This window comes from Poecilia reticulata, chromosome 7 (genome assembly GCF_904066995.2).
Source record: "Poecilia reticulata chromosome 7, P_reticulata-male-v2, whole genome shotgun sequence".
Classification (NCBI taxonomy): domain Eukaryota; kingdom Metazoa; phylum Chordata; class Actinopteri; order Cyprinodontiformes; family Poeciliidae; genus Poecilia; species Poecilia reticulata.
Window position 1 is genome coordinate 16,049,173 of NC_088836.1, and position 18,380 is coordinate 16,067,552.

The 18,380-nt window shown below is 39.4% G+C and overlaps 2 protein-coding genes across 5 annotated transcripts; both read left to right on the forward strand.

Moving 5' to 3' along the window:
* Positions 1-93: 93 nt before the first annotated feature.
* On the forward strand, positions 94-12,781 carry arhgap4a (Rho GTPase activating protein 4a). 4 transcript variants are annotated; one of them, XM_081608984.1, is made up of 22 exons: positions 94-469; positions 1,889-1,975; positions 2,153-2,324; positions 2,411-2,579; positions 3,442-3,504; positions 3,602-3,730; positions 3,820-3,948; positions 4,022-4,243; positions 4,322-4,423; positions 5,288-5,467; positions 5,578-5,662; positions 5,885-5,912; positions 6,048-6,147; positions 6,482-6,542; positions 6,706-6,783; positions 6,879-7,007; positions 7,097-7,202; positions 9,676-9,903; positions 10,010-10,062; positions 10,139-10,361; positions 11,559-11,649; positions 11,848-12,781. In XM_081608984.1, exons 2-22 carry the CDS (start codon positions 1,912-1,914, stop codon positions 12,001-12,003), a joined length of 2,568 nt encoding a protein of 855 aa, XP_081465110.1. In that variant the 5' UTR covers positions 94-469; positions 1,889-1,911; the 3' UTR covers positions 12,004-12,781. The 4 variants fall into 4 exon arrangements, with proteins under 4 accessions (XP_081465110.1, XP_081465108.1, XP_008411818.2 ...); XM_081608982.1 differs by lacking the exon at positions 94-469 and adding an exon at positions 1,518-1,626; XM_008413594.2 differs by lacking the exon at positions 94-469 and adding an exon at positions 1,519-1,626 and having other exon boundaries at positions 11,604-11,649.
* Positions 12,782-13,701: 920 nt separating this feature from the next.
* On the forward strand, positions 13,702-17,248 carry ssr4 (signal sequence receptor, delta). The gene is made up of 6 exons (XM_008413597.3): positions 13,702-13,881; positions 14,070-14,188; positions 14,274-14,348; positions 15,606-15,695; positions 15,775-15,840; positions 16,704-17,248. The coding sequence occupies exons 1-6, from the start codon at positions 13,833-13,835 to the stop codon at positions 16,806-16,808; spliced, it is 504 nt and encodes a 167-aa protein (XP_008411819.1). The 5' UTR covers positions 13,702-13,832; the 3' UTR covers positions 16,809-17,248.
* Positions 17,249-18,380: the final 1,132 nt, after the last annotated feature.

The following is an 18,380-nucleotide window of genomic DNA, read 5'->3' on the forward strand; positions in this document are numbered from 1 at the left end:
TACCCCCCTCTTACCTGAACCCCAAACCTGACTGCATCCAGTCACTGACACCACACCTCTGAGGAGGGAATTAATCAATGGCAACAGCTGGAGTGTGATTGGAGCCTGAAGCGTTCAAGAAGGCAAAATGAGAAAGAAAGAGAGGAAGGGCTTGGCTCTAAAAGGTTGTCTTTTCTTAGCTTGTCACACTTGCACAATCACACGAGGATGCTTCAGGCTGCATGTGTGAGCGAGATGAAGGCTGCTGGGTGAGAAAGAGAGAGAGAGAGTGCTGCACAACAGCAAGTGTGTGCGTCTGTGAGAAAGGGAGAGAAAGAGTCACAGAGATACAAGTTCTGCTCCACCCACAAGCATCCAAGTCCAAATTGCGGGGGAGGTGAAACAACTGTTCAGAGTTTACTGTGCTGCTAAGTGGCATTATTTAGTCGTTTGAGTAAGGAGAAGGGGCTTGTCAACACATCTATTACAGGTAATGAATCTTGTTTTCTTCCTGGTTGTATTTGACCTTTCATTAATGTTCTTTTGATCAAATTAAAACGGACTACGCTCAACTCTCATGAGAAGTGCATGGCCTATCTATAGTTTTTTATTGGCAGCAAACACAGCCCTCTGGGCTGTTATCGCTTTATAACCCTTTCAGATTTCATGTTGTTACCTGTGAAACTTCAGTGGCAAAATGGGACACACAGCTATTTTAACAAGCTCTAAGCTATGCTTGCTGTAAGATTGAAACTACATTGGTGGTGGTGACAGCACAAAGTTGTGAATCGCACAGCTAAAGAATGAACTTCTAAATGTGGAAAGGGTGACACATGTTGTAAAATAATAAAACGAGGCATTCCTCCTGTGGACGGGGAGCTTGTGGCTGTGATTTTGTCGCCCTGGCAGGTCAGTTGGTAATTGTCGATGGGGGGAAAAATAGAGCCCAGGCTTTAGCTAAAAGAGAGCTGAAGAGCGTTTGATTTTTGAAAAGGGGAAGTTTAATAGTGCAGAGAAATGTGCTGCTGATTGTGTATAAAGTTTTTATGACCCAGCAAGAAAAAACCTCGTTCTTCCTCTTTCTGCTGTGCACTTTGTTACACTAATGAAACAAAGAAAAAGAAAAAATGAAATAAAGTGCTGGTTTGTAGGTTGATGGTGAAATATCACATGCTTAAAGGAATATTATATTTTTATTTATTTGTCACATCCTTATGAAAGCAGGCCAAAAGGTAACGCTTTTGGTCTTTTTAAAAAAAATTATGTACTTTAATGTCCCAGTCCAACATGTCTTGCCAAACCTTGTGACACAAACTCCCTGTGATGATTCAGTTATTCAAGAAAAGAGTCAAACCTTGTGGGATTTGCAGTGACTGAATCAGTAAAGTTTAGCGTCGTTGCTCGACCACCTGTCGTCTTTGAAGCACACATCCCCTTAGAGTTTTCTGCCTCACGGTTCAGACTATTTTTAGGATAAAGCTTAAGATGCTGCCGGAGCTATTTTTTGCACCTTCTGCAAAAGCCCCGCAGTGCAAACGGGTCTGGTGTGTTGCAGGGCAACACTTGTGCCCAACTCCAACTGCTGCTTTTCAGCAGTTTGCCCGCTCAGAAAAGCATGGGCCTCCACTTTGAGGGCGATGTGTTACAGTAAGATGAACAAGTTGTCTTGACTTCTCTTCTCACTTTAAGCGGCAGGAAGAAGCTGGTTTAGGTCGCTGGAAAGACTGGGGGCGTGAAATCTTCTGAAAAAAGAAAAAAAAAAGTGTGATTGGTGCAGCAACGGGGCATAGCTTTTGGCTGCTGCAGTGTGTCCGTCCAGCTAAATGCTAGGAGCAGTTTGTTGTTGCAATTTTGCTGTGAACACAGCTAATGGGTTGATTTTATTAAAATTTTTTTCTTTACTTGACAGAATTCCACCCTGTTGGAGGAGCAATGACTTCTGTAAAGCTTCGAAAGGAGAGGGTGGGAGCGGTGGACTATGACACGCAAATAAAAGGTAAAAGTACTCATCTAAGTAATTTTCACACCTATCGCACCTCTTCCTGAATGTGACCAGCATGTCGTGGGGAAACCCTGCTTGCAACACTTTCAGAATGAGTCACTCGTTCTCGCTTTTTGCTTGTGAGCCTTTGCGGTTATTGTGCTCGTCTCTCCTTCCCATGAATATTTCCAGAGATGCGTTGCCAGCTCCTGGACCAGCTGAAGGTGCTGGACGCGCAGCTGGAGCAGAAGACCCAGCAGCTGCAGGACATGGCGGACTACCTGCGGCGACGGGGCGAGATTGAAAACGAATATTCCCGCTCCCTGGAAAAGCTAGCGGAAAGGTTCACCTTGAGGGTAAAAAGGTAACGAGCTAGCAAAAGCAGCGAGCGGTTCATTGGAGAGAGAGAGAGAGAGCGCCACACTGACTCCAACTCGTTTTCCCTCTCAGGAAGGAGCCAAGCTCTCACTCCGTCTCCGTCTCCCAGGTCTGGCTGGCTCTGCTGTCTCAAACCCGCCAGGAAAGTAGGGACCACAGCGGACTGAGTGAAAGTTGCAGCAACTTCCTCATAACGCCAGTCATGCACTGTCTGGATTACACACAGCGTCTGGCTAAGAAGGTACTGTTGGAACAGGCCCATTTAAGAACAGTAGTACTTTTTGTTGTTTGTTTGTTTGCTTGCTGGCTTACAACTAATGAATACCCCCCCCCCCCCAAAAAAAATGTATCGAATGAAAAACCGACTTTACTTTGCGTTTAAGGCCAGTTTGCTGTGCAGTTAAATAAATTGATAGGTATTTGTACTTCTGAAAGTGTGAGCAGGTGTTGATTGCTTCTGGAAAATAAAACCAACATTTCCCAGCAGCTTGTCTGCAGAGAGAAATGTCGTTGCAGTAATGGTTTTGTTTTGCTTGGATGAGAAGACACACCAGATCAACACAAGAAAAGGAACTGTTTACCAAATCATCCAAATCCCCGAAAGTTTAGTAATCTGCAGTTATCCAAGCTGCTTGAACACCTTTTTCTACCACATTTTTTTTTCCTACCGCTCATTTTTCCATTAATATGCTTGGATTCCGCTAGACGGCTTCATTAAACACTGACCTTCTTGTCATTTGTAGAGGGTAGTAATGTCTCTTTGCAGGTTAGCAGACTTTGCCAAAGATTGTGTTCAGAACATTGAAGGATTAAAATATTTTCAGTTTTTTGTTGCATGATATTTAGCTTTTATTTCTGGTAAGTTATAATTATCATAATTAGCAACTTCAAATATATCGGTGTGTCTGAAATGAAATGAGCTGTAACGGTTTCATTTTTAAAATTGATTTACTAAAGTTAACATTTTGGTTATAGTCCAATTCATTGAAATAAACTGTATCTCCTCGTTGTAGTTGTGACAAAATTCACAGATTTTAAGGTTTGCTTTGGTTCGTCTGTTTTGGTGTCAACTGCGATGTTTTGTCTCCACATTATGTTTTCAGAGTAGAGACCTTTGTACTCAGCTGCAAGATGGACTACTCAAGGTTACCACCGAGCTGCAGACAGTAAGAAAGAAACCAACCAACCACTTAAAACAGTTTCTGTTTCCTAAACACGGGAGAGAGAAAAAAACAAAAAGTACTTGTTTGTGCCTCTGTGCAGGCATGGCGGACTTACCACCAGTACCACTCAGAGTTTGTTTGTGCAGAGGGGAAGCTGAGGGAGGCCGAGAAGCAGGAGGAAAAGCAAAAGCAGAGTGCGGCTAAAAAACTGGAGCGGTTGATAGAAAAAGTAAACGAAAATGGTTCCTGTGAATCGCGTGTTCTGTCGATGTGGCTCCTCGTGTTCTTATGTGAAACACATTTTTATGTGTTGCGTAGAGGCAAATTAAAGTCCAGGAGATACAGCTGAAGTGCAGCAAGGCCAGGAACGACTACCTCCTCAACCTGTCCGCAGCCAACTCTTCCATGAACAAATACTACCTTCAGGACATCACCACGCTCATAGACGTAAGGGCTTCATTTCACACCTTAGTCTTGATGTGCAGTCCCATCTGCAGCTCATTTGGCCTCTTCCCCACAGTGCGCAGACGTGGGGTACCACTTCTCATTGGGTCGGGTGATGAAGGCCTACCTGTCCAGACAGTCGTGGGCCCAGCAGAACCTGAGGACGGGTCTGCAGCAGCTCCAGGAGGCTGTGGCCGGACTGGACCAGAGCCGAGACCGAGACGCCCTCCTGCAGGACCACGGCAACACCTTCTCCATGCCCCTCCGCTTCCCCTACCAGCCCCACGAAGAAGACCAGGTCGGCTTTTTCGAGCCGGTTTTTAGTCCCGCTGCTTTTTAGCAGAGGTGACTGAAGACTTTTTCTCGCATGTTGCAGATTTCTGAAGTGAGTGCAGAGTGCGAAATGAGGTGTGAGATGGAGACCCGATTCAAGCAGATACAGGCCCGGCTGAAAACGGTGACTGAAGAAACGGAAGAGGTAAAGATCGTGTCACAAAACTTAGCACCTCATTAACGACTTTAATTTGACACGTCAGTATTTGCTTAATGAAAGAATATGCATAAGTATTGAAAGAATAATTCAAAAGTCCTTAAAATGCCACTTCCCTGGACTCTTTCTGGGAGTGATCATCTCAAATAACCAAGAAAACAGAGTGAATATCATCAGTCCAATTTATTAAAGCCAAATAAGTCATAGCAATGTATAGAAACAACAGAGAAATAGTTTACCGTGTTGGCACTGGACCGCTGCCATGAGTCCTTATACAGTTTTATTGTTTTTGGCACGGTATGAACAGAAAGTGGCTCAAAATTCCCAAAGCAAGGTGTCGAAACCGGCATGTTTCAACATGATCGATTGAAGGCAGTTGGTTGCACTGAACTTTATGTAGGAGTTAAATAATTTCCCTGTTTACTTCTACTTCACAATCGCATGCCGTGTTGTGCTGCTTTTTTCACAAGAAATTCCTCTAAATCACATTGAAGTTTGCTAAAGCCCTTGTTTTTGCTAGAGAAGTGAAATGAAAACCTTTGCTTGCTAATTTCAGAAAGCTGCAATGTAGTTTCTTGATGGTTTTGTGTATTTAAAGACCTTTTTGCATAAACGGACCACATAGATCATTATTAGAACGGGATGTCTATAAAAGCAAATTGGCTCTGCTTGCAAAAAAAAGGAACCTATGTAACTCAAATCTTTGTTCATGGACATGTTCCCCTTATGTTCTTTTGTTTTAAAGTTTTTTTTTTTTTTTTACTTTGTGCTCATTTGCATCACTGTTGTTCTATCCTGCAGCTCAACAGGATGACCTGTTGCTTGAGCTGATGTGTTTTCTCTGTCGCATAGGCTGGTAAAAGCATGTCAACAGCCAAGTCCGCGCTGCTGGACGGCATTGGTGATGATGATCTGGAGTCCAGCCTGGGTAGCAGTCCTTCTCAAGTGGGCAGCACCGAGAATCTGAATGTTAAACCCAGCGTTTCGCGGCGTAGGGCCAGCATACTGGAAATAGAAAACGTCTACTTCACTGTGAGTCTGCAGACCAGAATAATTCACACTTCAGGGGATCTCTTGAGTTTTGACTCAATAGTCAATCATAATTGTTTGATTGTTTCTTTGTTTTTTTTTGTTTTTTTCAGAAAGTAAAAGAATATCTGGTTGGCAGCTCATTGGTGTCTAAGCTCCAAGCAAAACATGACCTGCTTAAAGAGGCTGTAGAAAAAGGTAGCACTTCTGCATTTTTCATGTAAAAAAAAAAAAAGCAAACTGCAGACACAATGTTCCATTGTAAATGACCCAGTGTACTGGCATGTTGTTACAGTGTTTCTCATTTAAATTTTAAATCGTGTTCCCTTTTTTTGTTGCCGACTGAGTAGTTTAATGAAGCAGTTGAAAGTCAGACTGGATTGTCATGTCGTTTTCAAAAGATCTCTTGTTTCCCCTCAGCTGAAGCATCAAATGGACATCAGCCCAGGTATAAGCTCAAATTCTGCATTTTCTGTTCCTTTTTATTTGTCCTGTGATGACTTGGTACAAAATTAAGGGAAATGCGCAATATGGGGGAAAAAAACCCAAAAAAAAACATGCGTCAATATATTGGCTTCTGCAGGTTTTCTGGAAAGTCGCTGCGTATGAGAAAGAATCATTCAAGTGCCAATTTGATCCACAATCACAAACTTTTCAGTGGAGACATGCTGTCCTTCATAAAGGTAGAAGAATCCTTATTCCTCATTGCACTGATGCATCTTTTACTCTTGCTTGCTTTTCAAAAACAAGCAATTATTATTGTAGTAGTAATTTTATTTAATTTATATAATTTTATTAACACTATTACTATTTTTTTTAGTACTTTGTGATATATATTGCTACTTTATCACAAATTAGCCCTACTGTTTGTTTATAGTGTTGTGGAAGAAATGGTTGCGGTTTTTGTTTTTATTAGGAAGTTTGAAAAGATTTTATGTACACTATACTTTAGATATTTATTAAATATTTGCTTATGTTATTTTATGCATTTAAACGAAATATGTATTCCTGTTTTAGGCGTCAGGACAACAGATACCATATGTTGTGGAAAGCTGCGTTCGCTTCATCAACCTTTATGGTGAGTATTCAAGATTTTAGGAACGGTAAGCAAGCCGCTTTCATCGCTCATCAGCCTTTAGAGCTGCATACATGGTCTGTGTTTCTTTATACTGTTCCAGTTGGAATATAAAGTCTTTGCTTCATGGGGCAAAAATGATTGCAGCGTATGTTTTCCTCGTCAGGTCTCCACCATGAAGGGATTTTTAGAGTACCCGGATCTCAGATGGAGGTCAATGTTCTAAGAGATGCGTTTGAACGAGGTAGATCTGTGTGTGCATCTGCATTTGTTTGGATGAACCTCACTCACTATGGAGAGTTAATAATGTTGGACAGTGTGTCCTCGCCTTCCCTGCAGGAGAGGACCCACTGTCTGAGCGACGATATGATATGGACTCTGTAGCGGGAGTGTTGAAGCTCTACTTCAGATGTCTGGACAATCCCCTGTTTCCTGTCAGCAGCACCAGTCAGCTCTTGGAGTGCAATCGTAAGAGCTCGCGCGAGAGGAAACGTTTGACTTGACTGGAGATGCATAGCAACAGCAGCTGATTCTTTCTTTCGTTACGTTTCCTTTAGAGATAAAGGACGATGCGGAGCGAGCAGCTCAGCTCAAGGCAATTGTGTCGTCTTACCCTGAGCCCGTCATTGTTGTCATGAGATACCTCTTTGCCTTCCTTCATCAGTGAGTACTGCAACTTCAGGAGCTATAAAAATCTAGCACAGAGGAGAATAACTGAGAAACAAAACTGAAAATTCAAACTGTATGTGGCTGCAGCGGCAAGCCGACTCGGACTAGGGCACAAGCCAGCAAAATCAGATCGTTAGTGGTTTCCAAACTTTTTGAACGCCACCTGAGACATCGCCAGACTCTGTCAAGCACCGACATGACTATGTTCTTTTAAAATTTGGTATTTAGAAAAAAAACTCATTGAGTGTTCACCCACACTGCACTTCTCCAATTTTGTCACAACCACACGAAAGGTCATAAGTCTCAATGACGGTTTGCCACAAGCCTTACTGTTGCACACAAAGCTCTGTGGCAGAAAGCCATGTTTCCAGTCAGACCAGCCACTCAGAAACCAGCTACTGGAATCTCATGCAGCCCGGCCACACTAACGATGTTCTCACCGATATATGCTGCTGAGGTACATTCAGGAAACGACCCGGGGTTAGCTGCCTTGCCTAAAAGCACGTCGTCATATTGGAAAAGATGGTGGTGCAGGTGCATGGTAGTCCGTCCGTCAGAGTATCCCAGAGCAGCTGTGGCTACAATCCAGTAGGTAACCACAATCTGTGTGAATCGGTGAACGTAGTGAGAAGTGCTTTGGAGTCCTCTGAATGTGATGAAATACTATGCAAGAGCAGGCTTCAGTAGGAACTACTTTTGTTTGTATAAAGGTTTCTAAAATACTCTCAGCTTCACTTGCCTCCCCCATTGTTTTCATTTGCACCTGATTTAAATTAAGTCACCATTTTCTGTTGAATACCACTGACATGACCCTAAGGACCAAAGTGATAAGAGGACTGCAATGCTGTGGTAAAGATTTCCTTACCGTTCGGCTGGTGTTTTTGCCCAAAATTAACTTGAATACTCTGTTAAGTGGGAGATGATTCAAATTACAGTCATGACATTCATGAGGAAAAACTAAGTATGCTGCATCATATTTTTAAACCTCCTCGAGTAGCAATAGTTGACGTTTAAGTCCATCACATCATTGTGGATAACATCAGTCCACTCTTATTTACAACATAGAATCAGGTCATTGAGGTTTGTGGGCAAACCTCTCTGAAAGTCTCAATAGCATTTCACACCAAGTTAAAGTTCTCTGCTGCCATTCACATGTACGCCTCCTCACTGTTTGAGTCCGGGTACTTTTTATATACGGGGGAGTTGATGGTTGACTCAGTGGCTGCAGGATGCCCTGGAGGTGTCGCTGAAAATCTAGTCCAAATCATTCGTCTTCTGCTACCATGTTTATATTTATATTGCGGCCAAACTTTTTTTTTTTTTTTTCTAGTTACTTTAGTCCAAAGAACATCGATCCTACAGTTTTATTCAGAGGCGGCCTTTGAAAGGTTATACTGACACATTTGTTTTACGCTTTCCTCAAGCAACCACTTCCAAAAAAAGTCATACATTTCCAGTCTTTAATTGTACTGTGACATACTTTAGCATTAAACATGCTGATTCCTGTGGATTCTGATATAAAGCTCAAGTTTTTTGTTTTTTTTAAATAAGTTATCTGATCATTGATTGCATTGTCTGAATTTGGAGTGATTTTGCTGGGACTGGCAATCCTAGGAAAGTTGGCAACCTCAATTCTTTGACTTGAGAAATTATCTTTCTGGCAGAATTTCTTTTTTTTTTTTTTTTTGGAAAAAATTATGTCTCTTCCCAAATTAAAAAAACGACAACAGTTGCTTCTCTAAGCTAGGACTTTCTGCCATTAACGATGGCAGAAAGTGGTTGTTTTACGTAAAAGTGTGATCCTAATTGAAATTGCAACTGAATACACAGTATAAATTGCGTAAGTTTGTTGAATTTGTGCACATTAGGGCTCAATATTGTGCTCTCAGCTGACTGCAGCAGCATTCCTGTATGGTCTTCTGCTGCTGTAGCCCATCAACTTCAAGGCTTGATTGATTGAACTGCATTCAGAGATAGTGGCCCACAAGCCTTGATTGTAAATAAATAAAATAAGAAGGTTATGAGCAGCTGTTGCCTCTATTATAATCCCAATGCAGGCTGTACATTTTCTGACATCATTAGCAGTACATTTCATCCACACAAAAGTATAGTCATATGAGGTCGAATGTAGAAGAAACGCATTGAAGTTTGAAGGAAAACACTTTAAAAAAAAAAAAAAAAAAGACATTTTGGTAGCTACAGATGTCATGGCGGGGGAAGTTTCCACAATCTATAAATTTCCATTAGCCTAATTTTCCATCCAAAATGTCAGTTAGACCACAAAACAGTGATGTGAGCAAAACATCTTCCGAGAGCAACTTGACCATGAACAAGAACTAAAAAAAACCTCCAGACTTGTAGAACAGTTTGGGTTCATGCTTCCACTGCACTGTGGTTAAGATTTTATTTTTTGTTACTTTGACGATGCTTATTAAAAATAATCTTGATCATTGTTCTGTGCCTGCAGTGTGTCTCAGTACAGTGACGAGAACATGATGCAGCCGTACAATCTGGCCGTGTGTTTCGGCCCCAGCCTGGTGAGAGGCCTGCAGGACGACGAAGTCGTAACTGTGCAGCCTCAGATCAATGCCCTGGTGAAGGGCATCATCCTGCAGCATGAAAGCATTTTTCCCAGTCAGAGCGAAGTACAAGGACCAATGTATGAGAAGTGCATGACTCTCGAACAGGACGACTGGTGAGACAACGAAACACATTTGAGGTTGCAGATAGAAGTGAATGCAGAACATGTGGGGAAAAGTGAAACTGTCTGATTCTGTGTCTGGGCCTCATCTCTTTTGCAGTGAGGTTATTATTGAAGGAGAAGTTGAGGCGGATTACAGCCAAAGCAGAGAAGGTAAGTATGCCGTTTATTTTGACTTCAGAACCGAAATTTTTATATAAACAAAAAAAAAAAAACTGTTTTGCAACAGATTTAGAAATGGGATTTCCGGCGGGTATTGGCCCAGATGTGTCTGCAGCACCTGCACTGACAAAGGCTGAGCGTCCAAGAGCAAACAGCAGCGGCTGCTTAGATTACAGTAAGGTACCAGCAGGGGGCGTCCTTTCTGCGTCCGGAAAGCTAACGCTGCAGATTCCAGTTGGACCACAGTACAGGCAGAAAAAAGTGCTCTCTCCATCTTATTCACGCAAAGAGTAAGTAACACTGCTATTAATCTATGGACCAAAGAGGAATGAAATACTTGGATTGAAAAAAATTAATATATACTTACTTACATTTATACTTAGTTATATCTGAACATATTCCAGTTGTTCTGATCAACTGGAATATGATCAGAACATATACAATTCAAGAAACACACAATTATTTGTGTAAGGAAAAAAAAGGAAATGCATAAGTTATTAAAAATGTTTCTGTAATTGTTAATACCTACAAAAATTTTAATGTGAAAATAACTGAATACATCTTAATGTTAGATCTTTTGTTGTTATGGAAACCACTTGGTTTACTTTGACAGTAATGTTGGACAGTAGCTTGTAGGTTTGCAGTTTGGCACCAGAGGAAGAAAGGTAAAGGTTATATTTACAGCTACGTTCAATAATAGCGGTACGTCTGAAAACAATGAGTAAAGCTTAAAATCCTTATGAAGGTTTTCATTTCCACATACTTTAAGAACACTGCAAGAAATGTGGAACTGTTTAAAAAGTGTCTGATGTTACAAAAATATAACGTCCACTGTTTAAAATTGTTTAGCATTATCAATAAAGAATTTAATTAGAAAAAAACGGCATTTAGTTGCATAAAAACTGTTTGAGAAATGGGTGTCGGACCACATTCCAAAGTTCTTCTGAATTTCTTACCTCAGAAACAGAGCATTTAACGTTTGTTCACAGGTCCTATACTGGATTCATTAATCTTGTTGGTCTGGAAACCAGAGCTTGCTCACTTCCTTTTAGGCTTGGGTTGTTATTTTAGTAAAATGCTCATTTCAAAAGCATTTCCTCTTCGGCAAAAGGTGGTACGACTTTTTCAATAAATTGGATGCTTTCAAACTGACCTCTGATCCCCGGTGTGTGATGTTGTCACAATACATGACATGGGGATGTTTATAAGAAACATCCCCATGTCATACCAGAATCTCCATTATTCAGTGTGTGAGTTTCACGAAACAACCTTGGTTTCATCAAACCTTCAAAGGCTGTGTAATTTCTCTTGACATTAGTCGATGTGTGATTTGAAAAATTAGAACCTTGTCGGCCTATTTTCAGGGGCTTCTTGTTGATGGTGTCACAATACATCACTCACACCTGTGATCATCCTGGAACTGAAACTTTTTTTTTTTTTTTTTACTTTTTTTGATCAACAATAATGGAATTTTTTTTTCTTCCTAGAAAGTGGGGTATTAGTTTTTATTTTATTTTATTTTCTGCATGCAGATATCAACATTCATCCTCGGAGGACTTGTTTGTTAAAGTTGATAAGGTTTGTTTTTCTTCTTTTTAAAAAAAAAATGTTACAAGGAATATATTTTATAGCTGTGAGTGATGCAAACCTTTTGAAAATTGATATTGAGTGAAATATTCTGTTCAATAGTTTCAAATAAAATTATTACTGGTATAAAATATGATCAACAAGGTAGATTTCCTTTTTCTCTTTGCTTCCATTTATTGCATATTTCAGGAGGTCTGTAATAACATGGACTCGGTCTTCAAGGAGCTTCTGACACGACAAACGCAGCAGGATGCTTCTGCCCAGGCTCAACAAAAAAAGGGGAAACGTGACGGACGGAAAGGAAAGGGAACCAGTCTTTTCAGGTCAACAGATCAACTGGACTGAGTGGACCAGCATCAGCACATGACAGCAACAGAGATGCTAATGGAAACCGAGGGGCAGAGTGAAGGGGTCCGACTGCAGCCTTCAGCACATCCATTTCTAGAAACCGGAAACCAGTGACCCATGATCTCTGTTCCAAGGGACCCGTGACTCGGTATCCTCTGTCATGATTTTTCATTTTCACATCCGCTGGAGTGACTTCAAACCCACAGTAATTTATAAAAACTGGGAACGACTTGAAATGAAAAGATGTTTGCATAGAACTAAATGAAGATGGTTGGTTATCAGCTGAAAGTGAATACAAACTGAGACTATAGTGGTTGTATTTAATACCTTGTTTCCTATTTTGATTTTTCTGTACATGATAAATAAATTTCCTTTTATTTTCTAATTTTATTTTAGGCAAATATGCCTTAATACCTAATACACAAATACTTAATGTTGGAAAAAGAATTGAACATAAAATCTGAGCCATATTATAAAAGATGATTTTCTTTCAATAAACTCTTTGTTTCCTTTATGTGCAGGAATAACTGCAAATAAACATTCCTTATTACTTTTCACATGTTGACAAATAGTTTGAACATTTTGGCCTACTCTTTTGTACAATCATTGAACCACTATAAACTATTGAATTTTTTTTTAAGAGATTATCAAAACAATAAATGTACTTATGCTATCTCTAACCCACTTGGCCTCTTTATTTACTGTAAAATTATCAGTGATATGTCTAAGATGTTCTGTTATTTACAGGTAGTGACTAACATTGAATTGAATGACATGCTGAAAGCTGCTTAGCCATTATAAGAATGGTTTGATTGCTGTAATGCCCAACATTTTTTCATTTTATTAATGCGGGCATAAACAATCTTAAGTGAATTTTTAAAGTAAAATGTAAAAAAAAAAAATGTAGTTTTCAATTTTATAACTTCTTTTACCTGATTTGTTTTTTCTTGTATATTTTTAAAGAAATCACAAGAAAGCAAGGGATGTGAATAATTTTGGACTTGACTGTAATACTGTATAAATCATTAAACCAGCTCTATTTACAGCTATAGGAATATACTATAGTAAAATATGAATCTATATAAAATTACTACCAAATGAAATTTACCACTGTAATATATATATATATATATATATATATATATATATATATATATATATATATTTATTTATATTTGCAAAATAGTATTTCCTGTGAGTGTTGAGATTTGGATATTGAAATATCGGAACATATTTAAGTGTTTTTGGAAGAATTTTCAAAACTGGATCTTGCATGAAAAAGTTTATTCCCCTGTTATAAAACTTGGTCTTCAGACAGGGTCACACTATAAAAATACCATATTTTCTTCACGGTAGTATTTTTTCTTAACTTCAATTTAGACCTTTTTAAAAAATAATTATATTGAAGGAAGTGCTAAATTGTTGCAATAATAAAAAAAAACCAGTAATAACATGTAAATGACTTCATGAATAAAAGATCCTCTTGTAATTATTTATCTTTTTTCCCATTTTTCTTTGCACTGTTATCAGATTGTATTTTCATATTTTTATTTTGTTCTGTGGCACTTTTTGTTTTTGCATCGTGCGCCTTGTTGTGTTGTATTGTTTTGTATTTCATTTTCAATAAAGAATTTATTTTAAAAAAATCTCTGTTGACGTGTCTCCAATGTTGTTTCCCAGAATGCTGTGCGGCGCTACGTACACCTCTTTGCAGCGCAGGCGCACTGGTGTGTTAGCGGTAGGCTGAGGTGTACTTCAGTGTGGCGAGTTTACAGCGGTATTTTAACACTTATTTAGGGATAAAAAGCGACTCGTCAGACTTCAGGATGATCCGGATAGCTGCGTTTTTGACGATACTGGTGGTTGCCTGTTCGGGTAAGTGTAAGAGAATCATGAAAGGAGGCCCATTGGCTTCAATTAGCTTGTAATTGCTAATATTTAGCCTATCAAAACACCCTTAAATGTCTTCTTACCATGTGTCAAGCCCCTGTTAATTATTGCATCTGCTCTGATGGAGTATTAGTATCTCTAATATTTAGCTAATCTACATTATTTGTTGGTAGGGGAGAGCTGCAAAGACCCAGTGATCACCCCGTCGGCCTACACGACCTCTGACGCTGTCATCTCTTCGGAGTCTGTCTTCATCGTGGAGCTCAGCCTGACCTGCGCTAACGGAGCCCAGGTAACCCAGAGAGCAGCTTCAGTGAGTTACTGCTCTGTTGCTGAGGGACTGACTGTGGTATCATGATCACTGCTCTTCTCTGCAGAGCGTCACTCTGTATGCTGATGTCAATGGAAGACAGTTCCCTGTGACCAGAGGTCAGGATGTTGGAAAATACCAGGTATGAACTCACAGCTGGATTAATTAGTCCCGTTTCTACTTAATTCAAATTAGAGGTGCGCAATGTTAGAAATGACATCACATGAGTCTGGCTCGATGGTGGTAATGTTGGTAAATCGAAGTTGTGATATATGCCTATTTCCTTCTTTTTCTCATCTATTCACTCTGCACCATTAGCATTTCGAGGAATGTCATTTGTAGTGTTTGCTAAATCTTCCCCACTACGAAACATGGTAGTTGTAGCATAACGTGGAAATGGTCTAGTCAAAGCATATTTACAGTCTCTTTTGTTTTAGGTCAGTAAAAATTAACAAAATTGTCTTTATTTGCTAAACGCCTCAATAATGAGGTAATGTGTCCGGGATTTATTTAGTAACGTCTCCAAAATCAAAAGTTTACTTGAACTGTTTGACTACGATTAAACCTTTTGGGGTTTCTTTCACAAGCTCCTCACAATAATTTGCTATAATTCTAGTTCATTCCTCACAAGCCTTTTCAGATACTAAAATAATTTTGGTAATTCTAGCTGACCTAAAACAAGAGAAATTTCTTTTTTATTCTGTTTTTGTAAACTTTTGATTTCAAATGTCCGTGTTGGGAGGGCAACTCAAAGGTCAGACATGAACATTTATGCTCACAGAATCTCGTACTTAAGGTTCCGAGATATTAGAAACATTTTTAATTGCAATACTATTTCTGAATATTGGATAATAATATCAGTTATGATAAACACACATTTTGTTGTCTCTTTCCTTTTTCTCTGGTAACCCAGCCACTCTTTGCAAGCTTTAGTGTCTCAACTCTAAAAATATACAAATTGTTCACACAATATTCCAAACATGTTTTTGGCATGCAGAATTTACCTTCAAGCAGCTATTAGTAAATTCACCAAACTTTTAAAATATAACATTTCTAAGAACTAAAATGAAATTTAAATAGTCAAAATATGTATTTTTTTTTCTCAGCTCTTCACAACAACTCATAGGCAGAAGTAAGTGCGCTGCCCACCACAAATAATGATCCGAGCGGAACACGGTGCGCTACATAATTTAACGAAGCTTCGAGGCAGATAAATGTTCCTCAAGGAATTTTAATAATTGAGGTACTCTAATTATTCGAGGAATCGTTTCAGTCCTAGTCAACATCTTGACTTGATTTCTTTACACATATTCTATTTGAGGTCAAATCCTTAAAGGGTGCAAACTTTTAAAATAATACTGAACGGGTTTGAATCGGTTTGTCCCTGCTTCTCTTCCAGGTGTCCTGGAGTCTTCCCCACAAACAGGCCAGCTCAGGAACGTATCAGGTCAAATTCTTTGACGAGGAGTCCTACAGCGCCCTCCGAAAGGTACGTTTTGATACACAACGGTTTCTTTTACTGTGAAATGTTTAATCTCGAGTAAAATGTTTAATGTCATCTGTTTCAGGCACAGAGAAACAATGAGGACGTGAATGCGATTCAGCCTCTCTTCACCGTCAACATTGACCACCGGGTGAGTCGCCTTCCATATGACTGCAGCTCTTTTCGTTTTAAGTCAAATAGCTTTGGATTGATAAAACTACAGTAGGGCTACGCCTTACAAAGTCATTCATTTAATGATCCAAATGTCCTGCGTTTTAAATGCTTTAATAGGTCCTGAATTATATTTTGTGAAGGTTCTCATTTGCTAATTATTTCTACGTAATTAGCTATTTTGAAAAATGTGCTCTTGGAATTTGTTTTTGTCATTTGTAGTTCTGGCAGAGAAATCTGCATGTTGCTAAGCTGTGATAAAACAAACAAGAAAAACCCTCAAGGAGCAGAAAAGCAACTAAAACGGATTCTGCTACTGAAATTGTCTTATTGTATTCAAGTGATGAAAATCAAAACCTTGTTGTATAATCGGTTGCTCGCTGCCTCGTCGTGATGAAGTGTGTATTTAACAAAACCTGCTGTGAAAACGGGGATTTCAATATTTGGGTAAAACCTGCCATCATTTACTGGTATGACTTTTACTATAAACTGTAGATGAGGTTTGGTAACACAAAAGAAGTGCCAGAAAAAGACAATTTAAGTACTTAGTCACCTTTAACTTGGTTGATTTATTAAATAAATTGAAAATAATAGTTTTTTTCTTAAGCCACTCTGCCATCTCATGTGATGTCATTTCCTGTCAAACTCGTCATATAAACTCATGCTGAGGTTTGAAAAGGATGCAAATATTTTGTCTCACAAACCAGTAAAATAATTTTTCTAAGATCTTTCTTGGAACATGATTTCTCTGGCTTCGTGACTGAAGTGGTGTCGTGCAAAAACACGCAGCTTTGAATGCATCACTTGCAGGTTGACTCATTCGTTCCACGCTTCTCCTTTCAGGGTGCCTGGAGCGGCCCCTGGGTGTCGACTGAGGTTGTGGCTGGCCTGATTGGCATCCTGGTCTATTACATGGCCTTCAGTGCCAAGAGCACCATCCAAGCATAACACGATCCGCAGTCGCTTGCCTGTGACTACCGGATCTTTGAAAAAGACTGAATTCTGGCGGAGCTGGATCAACTAATCCATCACCATCGCTGCAGCCGAACCAACAGGCTTCTGCCGCTTTCTGCTTCCGGGAAACGAGCAGAGGTTGCAGTCTTTATTTCTTTTTTTTTTTTTTTTAGCATCAAATCAGATTAATCTGAACAAACATTAAACACGCTCTGTATTCAGACCAGTTTAAAACCCCTTGATTGATCCACACCAGAACTGTCTTCTGAGTGGGCGAACTGGTCAGAGTGGGACGTGTGCAGACGGTTTGAACGCCGGTCGAGTTGAGCTTTCCACGAACATGAAATGTCAACAGAGTGAGAGCGCCGACTGGTCAGAACAGGCCTTTTGTAGACGCGTCTCTTCCTGGAATATTAATAAATGGCTTCTTGTTATTTCTGTGTGGCTTGTTGATTCTCTTCAGCTCTAATTTGTCTTTCTCCGAAAGGACACCGGAAAATTTATCATATTCCTTAACGACGCACGTCGGCTACACTGAGGGGTTTTTAGTGAGATGATATATTAGAACTGTTTGTGTCTAATCATTTGTGTGACCATAACAACATGTGTCCAGTGTGGGCTTAAGAAAAATGACAATCATGACTTTCTTTTTTTTTAAGGAATTTTAAAAAAGAAATTGTAGATCGCAATGAGTTTGCTTAAATAAGTGTTATCATCTAGAAATCCAGCAAGAACCTGAGAGATGTTTCATCTTTCAGTAAGTCATTACTGCTTAGCTAACGGATCCTTTAGTTACTTCTTGGTAAAATATTAAGTTTCACGCACCTCAAATGTTTGTCTTTTTAAAAGCTTCAACGTCAACAGCAGTAAAACAATATATGATCAAGATTATATTTAGAGACAGAAACAAAACAGGCATAAAGTAAACAGAATTAAGAGTGACTTAAAAATGCCCTAATTCAGTAAACGGCTGATGGTGTTCTGATTTCAGAACCTGCAGTACCACCAACTGAACACATAGTGGCAGCACTGAGCTGCATTATTACAGGCGTCTGACCTGACTACAGAAGAAAGACAAACCGGATGTTAGCAAATGCTGTATACATGGCATTTTAAATGTTTTTCTAGAACAGTTGTCTCTTTCTTTACTGACCAAACACTGTAAGGCTACATACACTAGCTTCTTAAAGACATTTAAAAGAACATTGTCTTTTTTTATGCTGCTGTCATCACACATCATGAAACTAATGTATCTTTAGTAGCAATTTCTTTTTGTAAAAATACATTTCTCTTTTGCTGATCATTACCCATTACACACAAGTCTTTGTTTTGTCTTAGTGTGTTAGATATTTTAATAGACAAAGATAACCTGAATAAATTCAAAAGGCAACAGCCAGTAGAGACATCAAAGAATGATTGCATTTATAAACAGATAAAAGCCATTCAAAAAAACTGGACCTTTTACAGAAGTAATTGCACTTTAAACTTGTTGTGCCATGAGGACAGTCGTCTCTGTCACTGTGGAGGTTTTTGGCCCACTCCTCTTCGAAGAAATACAGATTTACG